At 37.0% G+C, this 14,176-nt stretch overlaps 1 protein-coding gene across 1 annotated transcript; it reads left to right on the top strand.

Moving 5' to 3' along the window:
• The first annotated feature begins 1,905 nt into the window (after positions 1 to 1,905).
• Positions 1,906 to 14,027, top strand: c15h3orf52 (chromosome 15 C3orf52 homolog). Its single transcript, XM_086164586.1, has 7 exons — positions 1,906 to 2,122; positions 12,245 to 12,307; positions 12,381 to 12,458; positions 12,625 to 12,748; positions 12,842 to 13,002; positions 13,531 to 13,601; positions 13,687 to 14,027. Exons 1-7 carry the CDS (start codon positions 2,060 to 2,062, stop codon positions 13,871 to 13,873), a joined length of 747 nt encoding a protein of 248 aa, XP_086020712.1. The 5' UTR covers positions 1,906 to 2,059; the 3' UTR covers positions 13,874 to 14,027.
• The last annotated feature ends 149 nt before the right edge of the window (positions 14,028 to 14,176 follow it).

The raw sequence follows: 14,176 nt of genomic DNA, 5'->3' as shown, positions 1-14,176 counted from the left end.
AAAAAAAAATCAATTCAAATCTTCAAGTAAAATGTAATAAAATGAAGTAAAAAAATAATAAATATTAAGTTATTATTTTACTCAGAGCTATTATTAAAAATGAATTATATGTAAAAACAAAAGAAAAACAAAAATATGCCCAAAAAAATCAAAAAACCTTTTAAATAATCTGCAGTATTATTTTATGTATTAATCATATATTAAACATTATTATATATGAAACATAAAAATACAAGTAATGTAAAAAACATTTTGCATTTTTAAATTGCTCATGTAATAATAGTAATAGTTTTGACAGCATTGTGACAATGATAAAACAATTGTGACTTTAGAATAAAAATACTACTTATGAAATATTAAAATTGAATTGAAAACCTCTTTGAAGGCTAGATAAAATGAATAAAAATAAAAGATAAATCATGTGTTAGTTATATGGATGTGGTGAGAACCACCCATTACAATCTGCTTGAACCTGTCTTCACCTTTTTTACAAACTCTCCAATGCTCTGAACTGTTGAACCTGAGTACTTGAAATCCTCCACCTTCTGGACCTCCACTCCCTGTAGCCTCACCAGGTTCCTCTCATTCACAAATATACTCTGTCTTGCTGAGACTAATCTTCATTCCTCTCCTTTCAATACCTCCACCTCTCTGGACTTTCCTACAGTACACCTCACCACTGTTTCACATCTTGCATACATGTCCTGCACCAGCCTAACATACATCTCTGCCACTCTGATCTTCCTCATACGATACCAAAGTTATTCTTTCGGCACTCTTTTGTATTGTAGGTCTGCAAAGGCTCAATGCATCTCCCTCTGAAACATCTCTATGCGCTTCTGTACGTAGAGATATTTACGTTCTAAAAGCAAGTATTGCATCTGTAGTATTCTGTCCGGGCATGAAACTATACTGCTGCTCTGACATATATAATATAAATTATATAATATAATGATATATATTACATTATATATACACATATACACACACACATATATATGTATGTATGTATGTATGTGTATATATATACATATACGTATGTGTGTGTGTATATATATATATACACATACACACACACACACACACATATATATATGTGTGTGTGTATATATACATATATGTATGTGTATATATATACATATATGTATATGTATGTATATATATATATATATATATATATATATATAAAACATAATATATAATATAATAATGATGACATTATATTATATGGAAACTGTTTCAGGAAAAGTAATCATAATTTATATTTTGTAATTCATTATCTTGTATATTATATATTTTATATATATATCATATTTATATATATGTATATATATTATATGCCATAATTTTATTATCATACTATACCATATATCACATATGATATTGATTTACTATATATATATAGTATTATAAAATATCTTATAATATATAATATATAACATCAAAAAATTAAATATAATATAATGATAATTATTATTGTTAGTAATAGTAGTAGTAGTAGAATGATTTGTAGCAATAAATAATCCTCAACATCAACATTACGATAATCTGATAATCTTCTATGATTATTAAACAATTCTATGAGAATTAAACCAAAACAGATCATACATATTTCTTCCTCAAATGGAAAAAGTCGCCAGATGTCACACATTCAATATTAATCAGATTATTTCAAAATTCAAATAGTTATTTTTTTGCTATTCGTTCATCACAAATAATCATTTTCCCGTGAAACATTCAGAATCCAAGTTCAGATTTTTGCAGGAACAACAATCCAATTTTTTTCCCGCCGCGGCCTGACGCTTCCTGACGTCCCATGACGTCACCGAAAGCTGAGGGAAACAGGTGAGTGGAGGTGTGTGTTTAAGATGTGTGTGTGTGTGTGTGTGTGTGTGTGTGCGTGAGTGTTTGAGAGGGGGAGGGAAAAAAAGAAAAGAAGGCGAGACTCTTTTTTTTCCCAACAGAGGAGAAAAAATCTCCTCGGGTTTCGACGGACAATTCACGCATTTTTCAAACATTTCCGGGTTGCGGTTCCTGTGCGGGACTAGAAACGCAAGATATGGACTCGATCGAAATGCTGACGGTCGCTTCGACGAACGGTCGCGACGGATCGGAACACCAGGTAACTTTTACTTCTAGTCATAGTACTTTTACTTCTACTTGTACTCACAGGTGTGTGACGATACTGCTTTTGAGTCCAAAGTTCATGATACTTTTTAATGTTTTATTCTTATGATACTATCAATAATTGTATTTACAGTTAATTCGATATTTTACAGATACTGTTAATTGTAAACACTGTAATTTGTGACTACTGAAGTCACCTGTCCAACAGTCATATTCACACACCCACCCACAAACACACACACACACATAGGAATGTGTCTCGTCACAGTTCAAATTGACAGTGTATGCCGTTCAATATAACAAGTATTGTAAATATGTATCAGTATTTATCTATGTGTGTTTATGTTTTTATATTCACGGACATACAGTGTAAATGTATGTGTGTGTATATATAGTACGTTTACACTCATATACATTTAGACATGTATAAATGTAAACACATGAGTTTACATTTAAATATACACAAAAATGCAAGTATAGGTATGAGTGTGTGTATGCAATATATGCATATATTAAGCATACCACATATACATTTTAAAAACATATAATTCACACATAGACAAGAGTTTACATGCATGTACCCACACACACACACACACACACAAATGTGTTCCTGTACGAAGAGGTGTGTGTATGTAATAGATGCATGTATTTTTAGTACATTGACACACACGCATACATTTTAGACTGAAAAAAGATGTTTACACAAAGACAATGATTACACACATATATATATATATATATATATATATATATACATACACACATATGTGTATATATGTACACATATATATACACACGTATATGTAAAAGTGTATATATATACATATATATATATACACAGACACACACATATACATACACACATATATGTACATATATGTATATACATACATACATATATATACATACGTACATCTATATTCCTATATATATATATATAGGACTGTCTCAGACAATTAGAATTATGTGATACAGTTCTTTAGCTTCTGAAATGCAATTAAAAAAGCAAAAATTACTCTTTCATGATATTTGAATATTTTGAGACATATATACATATGTGTATATATGTGTCTATATGTACACATATATACACACAAGCATATGTACAAGTGTATATATATATACACACACACACACACACATATACATAAACACATATATGTACATATATACATATGAAGTTCTTTATCTTCTGAAATGAAAAGTAAAAATTACCTTTTTTGAATATTTTGAGACATATATACATATGTGTATATATGTGTATATATGTACACATATATACACACACGTAAATGTACAAGTGTATATATATATATATATATATATACACACACACATTTCTGTACATATATATACATATATATATGGGTATATACATATATATATAGGACTGTCTCAGAAAATTATAATATTGTGATGAAGTTCTTTATCTTCTGAAATGCAGTTAAAAACACAAAAATTACTTTTCATGATATTCCAATGATTTGAGACATATATACATACATATACATAGAACTTTATCAGAATAATATTCTAATTTTCTGAGACAGTCCGATATATATATATATATATGTATATACATATACATGTACATATATGTGTGTGTGTCTAATTTTTTGAGACAGTCATATATATACATGTATATATATGTGTGTATGTATATATATGTATATACATATATATGTACATATATGTATGTATGTATGTTTGTATGTATATGTGTGTGTGTATATATATATGTATATGTTTACCCTTGTAAAAACACAAAAATTACTTTTCATGATATTCCATTGATTTGAGACATATAAACATATGTGTATGTATGTACACATATATACACACACATATATGTACAAGTGTATATAAATACACTGCTCAAAAAAATAAAGGGAACACTTAAAAAACACATCCTAGATCTAAATGAATGAAATATTCTTATGAAATACTTTGCTCTTTACACAGTTGAATGTGCTGACAACAAAATCACACAAAAATGATCAATGGAAATCAATTGTATCAACCCATGGAGGTCTGGATTAGGAATCACACTCAAAATTAAAGTGTAAAAACAAACTCCAGGCTGATTCAACTTTGATGTAATGTCCTTAAAACAAGTCAAAATGAATCTGTGTTGCTTCCTAAGTGGACACTATGATTTCACAGCAGTGTGATTGACTTGGATTGACTTGTGTTGTTCAAGTGTTCCCTTTACTTTTTTTGAGCAGTATATATATACACAGACACACACATATACATACACACATATATGTACATATATGTATATACATACATACATACATATACATACATACGTACATCTATACTCTTATATATATGTATAGGAATGTCTCAGACAATTAGAATTATGTGATAAAGTTCTTTAGCTTCTGAAATGCAATTAAAAAAGCAAAAATTACTTTTCAATGATATTCCAATATTCTGAGACATATATACATATGTGTATATATGTACACATATATACACACACGTATATGTACAAGTGTGTATATATATATATACATATATATATATGCATACACACATTTCTGTACACATATATGTATATACATATATATATATATATATATATATATATGGGTATATACATATATATATATAGGACTGTCTCAGAAAATTATAATATTGTGATAAACTTCTTTATCTTCTGAAATGCAGTTAAAAAAACAAAAATTACTTTTCATGATATTCCAATGATTTGAGACATATATACATACATATACATAGAAGTTTATCACAATATTCTAATTTTCTGAGACAGTCTGATATATATATATATATATATATATATATATGTATATACATATACATGTACATATATGTGTGTGTATCTAATTTTTTGAGACAGTCATATATATACATGTATATACATGTGTGTATGTATATATATATATATACATATATATGTACATATATGTATGTATGTATGTGTGTATGTATATGTGTGTGTGTATATATTTACCCTTGTAAAAACACAAAAATTACTTTTCATGATATTCCAATGATTTGAGACATATAAACATGTGTGTATATGTGTATGCAAGTACACATATACACACACACATATATGTACAAGTGTATATATATATATATATAAATGTACATATAAATGTACATATATGTGTGTATGTATATGTGTGTATCTAATTTTTTGACAGTCATATATATACATGTATATGTATGTGTGTGTATGTATATATATGTACATATATGTGTGTATGTATATGTGTGTGTCTGTGTATATATATATACTTGTACTTATACGTGTGTTTATATATGTGTACAAGCATACACATATATACACAAATGTATATAGGTCTCAAAATATTGAAATATCATGAAAAAGTAATTTTTGTGTTTTCAATTGCATTTCAGAAGATAAAGAACTTTAACACAATATTCTAATTTTCTGAGACAGTCCTATATATATATATATTTGTATATACATATATATATATGCATGTATACATATATATGTATATACATATAAATGTACATATATGTGTGTATGTATATGTGTGTGTGTCTGTGCGTATATATATATATATATATATATATATATATATATATATACACACGTGTGTTTATATGTGTACATATATACACATATGTATATATATCTCAAAATATTGAAATATCATGAAAAAGTAATTTTTGTGTTTTTAATTGCATTTCAGAAGATAAAGAACAATATTCTAATTTTCTGACAGTCATATATATATATATGACTGTCAGAAAATTAGAATATGTAAAATTTGAATATATATATGTATATACATATAAATGTTCATGTATGTGTTTATGTGTGTGTATATATATACGCTCACCAGCAACTTTATTAGGTACACCTGTCCAACTGCTCGTTAACACTTAATTTCTAATCAGCCAATCACATGGCGGCAACTCAGTGCATTTAGGCATGTAGACATGGTCAAGAAAATCTCCTGCAGTTCAAACCGAGCATCAATATGGGGAAGAAAGGTGATTTGAGTGACTTTGAACGTGGCATGGTTTCTGGTGCCAGAAGGGCTGGTCTGAGTATTTCAGAAACTGCTGATCTACTGGGATTTTCACGCACAACCATCTCTAGGGTTTACAGAGAATGGTCCGAAAAAGAAAAAATATCCAGTGAGCGGCAGTTCTGTGGGCGGAAATGCCTTGTTGATGCCAGAGGTCAGAGGAGAATGGCCAGACTGGTTCCAGCTGAGAGAAAGGCAACAGTGACTCAAATAACCACCCGTTACAACCAAGGTAGGCAGAAGAGCATCTCTGAACGCACAGTACATCCAACTTTGAGGCAGATGGGCTACAGCAGCAGAAGACCGCACCGGGTGCCACTCCTTTCAGCTAAGAACAGGAAACTGAGGCTACAATTTGCACAAGCTCAACGAAATTGGACAAGAGAAGATTGGAAAAACGTCGCCTGGTCTGAAGAGTCTCAATTTCAGCTGCGACATTCGGATGGTCGGGTCAGAATTTGGCGTCAACAACATGAAAGCATGGATCCATATTTTCTTGGCACTCTTTGGGCCCCTTGGTACCAATTGAGCATCGTTGCGACGCCACAGCCTACCTGAGTATTGTTGCTGACCATGTCCATCCCTTTATGGCCACAATGTACCCAACTTCTGGTGGCTACTCTCAGCAGGATAATGCGCCATGTCATAAAGCTGGAATCATCTCAAACTGGTTTCTTGAACATGACAATGAGTTCACTGGACTCAAATGGCCTCCGCAGTCACCAGATCTCAATCCAATGGAGCATCTTTGGGATGTGGCGTAACGGGAGATTCGCATCATGGATGTGCAGCCGACAAATCTGAGCCGACTGTGTGATGCCATCATGTCAATATGGACCAAACTCTCTGAGGAATGCTTCCAGCACCTTGTTGAATCTATGCCACGAAGAATTGAGGCAGTTCTGAAGGCAAAAGGGGGTCCAACCCGTTACTAGCATGGTGTACCTAATAAAGTGGCTGTTGAGTGTATTTGTATGTATATACATGTATATGTATGTGTATACAAGCCACTACGTCTGAGGGGGTCTGAGGGGACACCAACAAGAAGAGCGAAAGGCCGTCCGTCAGCTTATCAACCCATGTCTGGGCTTAACATTTTGTTTTCAGTGTTCACAAGTCAACTGTTAACTGTAATAAAATTAGATTGAATATAAAACAAAACTTGCTTTGCTTACAGAATGATCCCATATGGGAGATATGAAATACTGAGATGTTTGTTCAGCCCATGCGTGGTTCATGAGTCATGACTAGCTGGTTTAAGTTATTCAATCAGTCACATTGGATTTTTTCTATGAGGGATACTTTTATTCAAAACAAACATCAGGAATCACTGCAATGAAATAAGTTAAATCCATCAGTTTATTTTACTACACGACTGGGAAGAACTCAAATTGACACATACATACACTGTATTTTCTAAAAATATAGGGAACACTTAAGTAACACATCCTAGTTCAGAAAGATTTTACTAGTCTTACTTAATACTTACTTTGTTCTTACCACCTGTGCCGGCAACGTAGATGTCAAATATAACGTCCGCACGGTTGCTGGTTGGGCGGCTCGGTGGCGCAGCGGTTAGAGCTGTGGCCTCACAGCAAAGCAACTCGGGTTCAAGCCCCACGGTTGCCTCTGTGTGGAGTTGGCATGTTCTCCCCGTGTCCGCGTGGGTTCTTCCCTTCCTCCCACTGGCCAAAAGCATGCATTTAAGTTGATTGGCGACTGTAAAGTGTCCCTAGGAATGAATGGTGTGAGTGGCCCTGTGCAATCCAGGGCGGCCCTATAGGCTGAGAGATGGGCGCCAGCCACCCCTCGCCACCCGCGGAGGCGGGGGGCTACAGTGTGAGTGTGTCCCGATAGAAAAGGAAACATTTTATTTTTATCATAATTAAAATTATACAAGACAGTGGTGAGACCTGCGATGCTGTATAGCCTAGAAACTGTTACAATGATCAAAAGACAGCAGGCAGAACTAGAGGTTGCAGAGATGAAGATGTTGAGGCTCTCTTTGGGAGTGATCAGGATGGAATTGGAGCTGCCAGGCAAGGTCTTGAGGAAGAGAAGATTTATGGACGTGGTGAGAGGATATGAAGGTAGTTGGTGTGAGAGAGGAGGATACGGAGAATAGGGTTAGATTGAGAAAGTAGATACGCTGTGGCGATCCCTGAAGGAAAAGCCGAAAGAAGAAGACATACATATATATTAAATATACATAATAAGAAATGTATAGAAAAATAGATATAACACAGGCTCCAACATGATGAAAAAGTAGCTTTATTCAACGTTGAGGTTGGACACCACAGCAGAGGCTGCCATTGACGTGAGGCTTCGGCTTGGTTGTCGTCATAAATGAAGTTACTCTGCACACGGACACTCGAATCCACACCAAACTGTCTGAGTCCCTCAAGGAGATCAAAGCAGATGTTACAGGACTTACTGAACAACATTCAATGACAACTTGGGAGCTATTTTAAATGGGTTTTAAAAATGTTAACAGTTAATGTTGGCCTCATTTCTATACTTCATTCAGAAAAGATTAAATTAATTATTTCATGTGCCAATTTGATGATTGCAATTATCTTGAAAATTTGTGTGCTGAACGGGAAATAGTACGAATATTAACCTTTCAATCCTACCCTAACCCTGAGTACTTTTTGTTTTTTTATTACTGTCATTTTTTCATATTGCTGGGAAAAAACAATACCCTACAACACTGCAGAAAAAACAGCAGAATTGACTAACATAAGATCGTCACAGCAAGATTTAGATGAACTGTCCGTTTTAAAGGTCTGATCGACGAGAAAGAATGATTTAACAGGATTGAGTGATTGGGATTGGGTTTTGGAGACAAAGTTTGTTACTTTACCATTTAAACTTTCTGGGAACCCTCTTTTCCTCTCATTTTCTCCCTTCAGCAAACCATCTGCATCCATCTCTTCCCTGCATTACTTTTTCTCAGACCAATTAACATCATGTCCTTGTTCAATCCATCCATAAATATCCTCTTCCATAACCTACATTGCTCTGCACTGTTGACAAGCGTACTGTAGTGTTTTAATCAGGTAAAACACCTGGTTGACAGTAATACGTCCGTTAAATAGGCAGTGGTTGTTGTTGGCCACAGCAACGCCACACAAGCCTGCAATGCAACTAACTGTTCCCACTCAATTCAAGGTAAAAACAACAAAATTCCTCGCATCCCAAAGCACACCCACAAACTCCCAAGCAACCCCAAAATCACATAGAAAACAAGAATCAATATAAACCCCAACGTTCATGACTCGCTACAGTACTTAAAAACCTCCATATCCTGTAGCCCATAGCCCATGCACCATGCCCATAGCCATGCATCAAACTCTGGCCTGCACTGTAATTACATTTGGCCTGCAAAGCCATAACGAATGACTATTAGAGCTGGCCCGCCGGTATAGTCTACAGTGCATGTATCACTAATTCAACAAATCACTGAATTTTCTGCTGGTGTTTTGGCACGAAAATCACAACAGGACCAATATACACCCTCTCCTGTGTACAGTAGTCATAGCGACCTCATGTTAATACTGGCACCCTGCTACTTGGGCAGAAAACAGGATTTAGCATGTATGCAATATTATGTTATATATTGTATAGTATTAAGCTATGCTTGTGCCATATTTCGTTGTTAAGCAAAACTTGTGTGGGTCCATATGAAGATTCATTGTTATATCTGGAGAAAGATTTTTTTCATTAATATATATCAATGTTGGCCCATGACTTTGTCCCAGTTTGGAATTTTGAACTAAACATCACAATATAATCTGGGATTTTTTTGTCAAAATGCAGACTATCAAGCAAAAAATACCTCAAAAAGGTTTTTGCTACAGACTGCTGCACAACGTAACTTCAGCGATTGCAGCGTTTGCATTCAATTTAAATCGAACACTGTAGAATTGAACATAGACCGTTAACAAGTCTATCCAGAACGAACCAGATATAGCAAGAAGCTTTGATGCTAATGCTATTAGCCTCTTACCTGCTGCCCGCGACGTCTCCTTTGAATGAAACAAATGACGGTTAGAAATGTCACTACTTCTCTTTGATGAATTTAGTTTGTGGTAAAGTTACTCTTTCATCGAATTGAAGCAATTTCATCAAGAAAAACGTTTAAATGTGTTTATCTCCCGTAGTCGGCGTCCCACTCGACCGCTGCTGCTAGCTAGCTCGGCTTAACTTCCGGTCTTCTCGTTAGCCACGCCCCCTAATTTATAAAATCGGTGAGAAGAACCAAACATAAAACACGTCATTTCCTGTGACGAATCGATTGGTCAAATATTTCTTTGTTTCCTTTTCTGTGTTCAAGTCAACTGAACAGAAATGAAATTAGGTGTATGAATGTAGGTATGTGGATGTCTAAATATAAATATATGTGTGTAATATGTATACACATACACATACATGTACAAACATGTATACAAAAAATACATATTCATATATATACATGTATATATATGTGTGTGTATGTATATATGTATATATGTACATATATGTGTGTATGTATATGTGTGTGTATATATATATACACTTATACATATACCTGTGTGTATATATGTGTACATACATACACATATATACACATATGTTCATATGTCTCAAAATATTGGAATATCATGAAAAAGTAATTTTTGCGTTTTTAATTGCATTTAAGAAGATAAAGAACTTTAGCACAATATTCTAATTTTCTGAGACAGTCCTCTCTCTCTCTCTCTCTATATATATATATATATGTTTATACATATAAATGTACATATATGTGTGTATGTACATGTGTCAGGGTATCACACCTGATCCAAATTTGCAATCGGCGCCAGCTGCAGCAGATGCTGCTAATGAAGATCCCTATAAAGGGCAGCGGCACGCTCTGCCTGGCGCCGGGGGATTGTGGCTCTCAGACTACTGCGGAGCCCTGCCGCGACCTGACACCATCCCTGCCACGACCGGACCCAGCCGGCCGGTGTAACCTCTGGCCCCTCCCTTGTTATGACCGGACCCAGTCGGCTGGTGTAACCTCTGTCCCCTACCTCGTGACGAGCGGACCCAGTCGGCCGGTGTAACCTCTGAACCCGTCCTGCCTGCAACCCTGCCTGCGGCCCGTCCCGTCTGCAACCCGTCCTGGTGAGACCCAGCCCTGTGCAACTCTGTCTCGGGGCCAGGGGCTTACCAGCGACACCCTACCTGCCGTTTCAACGCACTTAAGCGCTTCCCATCCAGATTTCTGCCCTGAGGTGTGGTTCCCTGCTCGAGTCTGCCCGCAGCGTGTGCGTGTGCGTGTGCGTGTGCGTGTGCGTGTGCGTGTGCGTGTGCGTCAAAATATTGGAATATCATGAAAAAGTAATTTTTGTGGTTTTAATTACATTTCAGAAGATAAAGAACTTAATCACAATATTCTAATTTTCTGGACAGTCCTATATATATATATATGTGTGTCTATATATATATATATATATGTTTGTGTGTATATATTAGGACTGTCTCAGGAAAATTTGAAAATTGAGATGAAGTTCCTTATCCTCTGAAATGCAATTAAAAAAGCAAAAATTACTTTTTAATGATATTCCAATATTTCGAGATAGGATTTTTGAGTTTTCTTAAGATGTAAGCCATAACCAGAAGTATTAAAGTAATAAATAGCTTGTAATATTTCGGTTGATTTGTAATGAATCCAGAATGTATGACTTTTGTAATTGCATTACAGAAGATAAAGAACTTCATCACAATATTCTAATTTTCTGAGACAGTTCTGTATATATGTAAGTGTATGGAAGTAAAACATGCCTTTTTTTAATTTCCGATGGTACATTGAACTGCAGTATTGTGTCAGGAATGTGTAAAAGTATAAACTGTTTAATTCTTAGTTGAGAGCCGGATCCCGGGGCTTCCCGTGTAAACACGCCACGCTCGGGACTCGCCACGGAAAAAAAACCTTGTGACTTTTGTGTTTTGACCGTCGTGTTTGTAAATCCGTCTCGTGCACCCTGACACACAAGTGGGAAGTAGACTTGCGGTTGACTCTTCCTTTTTTTTTTGTTTTCCTTCTTCCTCAGCGCTACACCTCTGCCGTGGGAAACGGAGAAGGCCCCGGCGAGAAGGACGACCTCCTGGCCCGGGTGAGACCCCGGCCCCTTCGCGGGTCGCCTCTCCGCGAGCGTCCGCCGTGTTAACCCGCCTGTCTGCCCGCAGATTAACGGTAGCCATGGCAACCTGGTGGCGTCACCGGCGGTGCGGAGGGACCCAGCACGCGTCGCCACTCCTACCAAGGTTTTCTTAAAATCATATAAACTTCTCCCAGGAGGTTCTCCCTTCTGCATGCGGCAGGAAGGAAGTAGAACCCCTGTCACATGACTGCAAACGCGCTTCTTTTTCCTCTTTCATTTCCTGTCACATTCCTCTCGAATTTGAATCTATACTTCACCGATTCCCGCAGATGAGCAAGGTCAGGGATGAGCTGAACGAGGTGATCTTTTGGAGAGTCAGACTCTGGATGGTCATCGTCTTCATCGCGGTGCTGGTTGTCACGGTGATGCTGGTCACCCTGGCGCTGTGTTCAGGTGAGGTCCAGCTGTTTTTTCGGGATCGCTCGGCGAGAGGTTCGCCCGTCGGGGGGTTTCTACGGGTTCTGATCTGCTTCCTGTCCTCCGCAGTGGTCCACCAAGACAAGGATGAGATGTTTGACCGCTCCACCTTCAAAGTGCCACGCTCCTTCTCCGGCAGCTTCGGGATGCCCAACCAGGTCTTCAGCCAGGAGCTCCTGGTCGTCCAGTCCAATGAGAGCCAGGCTCTCATTGGCCACCTTCAGAAAAAGGTTGGATCAGCACACGAGTGCACCAGTGTAGAAGTATCTATCTATCCATCCATAAATACATGCGCACAATACTCCATGTGAATTGATGTTTGTAAATATAAATGTTTATATAATTATACACATATGCTGTGTGTGTATAGATACAGATACTGTACACATATGCCTGTGTGTGTCTGTCTTTGCCATATTTATCTATCATTTGTCTCTCTTCAGCTCGATAGGTAATCTGGACACACACACATAGTATATATCTCCATACTATGAATATATGAAAATAGAATCTCTCCATGCAGGGTGTGTATATGTGTGTGTACACTGTATTTCATTTAGAGTGCTGTAGGTGTGCAGACACTTTTAGCTGCAGAGTGAATCAGATCCAGACCCGGAGACTCTCTGATGTTCTCCAGGCTTTGGGAAACAAACAAATCGTTTCTCACAGCCCGCAGATATTTATCCCTCCCTCTCCCCCCCCCCCACAAAAAAATCTCACCCGTCTTGTTTTTGCGTGTCTGAACCCGCCGCTCCCAGCTGGACGCCGTCTACAGAGCCTCCCCGGCGCTGGGACGCTACTTCACCGAGGCGGCGGTCTCCGCCCTCAGGTCAGCGCGCTCCCCCGCCGACCCCGCTCGACTCCCGCCGCGGCTTCTCACGACCTCTGACCCCGCTCCCCCCCCCTCTTCTCAGGAACGGCTCTGTCATCGCGGAGTACCGGCTGACGTTCCACATGCCCGCTGAGCGGCAGGACCGGCTGAGGAACTTCACGCTCAGCGGCGAGATGGTGTTGAACGTGCTGAGGCAGGTCCTGTACGACCAGGAGGGCGACGGGTCCGAGCCCTGGTACATCGACCCCCTTTCCCTCAGACTGTCCTGAGGACACGGGACACGAAAGAAAAAGAAGGAAGGACTGGAACCGCAAGGCAAAATATTTTGTGACTGCAAGTATGAGTCATTCCCGCAGAGCAATATGTATATGTACGTGGAATATAATATATATGAAAGTGTGAATAAAAGAGTTTATATTTTCACCCCGGCCTGCGTTAATGCTTTGGAGTCTGAGAACAGGAAATGTGAGACAACACTTGTTTTTATGTTCCTTCCTCTGTAAACAAACTCTTCTTAGAACAAATATTTGGAAGGAAGAAATCCCGCCCACCTCCGGTTTGCTTGACAGGTT

The sequence above is a fragment of the Fistularia commersonii genome, chromosome 18 (assembly GCF_037954325.1).
Source record: "Fistularia commersonii isolate RoL2024-O1a breed Wild chromosome 18, RoL_Fcom_v1.0, whole genome shotgun sequence".
Classification (NCBI taxonomy): domain Eukaryota; kingdom Metazoa; phylum Chordata; class Actinopteri; order Syngnathiformes; family Fistulariidae; genus Fistularia; species Fistularia commersonii.
This window is presented reverse-complemented; position numbering and strand designations above follow the sequence as displayed.

Excerpts from the sequence above, each read along its gene's own strand:
- c15h3orf52 (XM_086164586.1), top strand. The coding sequence starts at position 2,060 with ATGGACTCGATCGAAATGCTGACGGTCGCTTCGACGAACGGTCGCGAC. Across the intron at positions 12,308-12,380 it reads AGGACGACCTCCTGGCCCGG|ATTAACGGTAGCCATGGCAA; the intron begins GTGAGACCCCGG and ends GTCTGCCCGCAG. Across the intron at positions 12,459-12,624 it reads GCGTCGCCACTCCTACCAAG|ATGAGCAAGGTCAGGGATGA; the intron begins GTTTTCTTAAAA and ends CGATTCCCGCAG.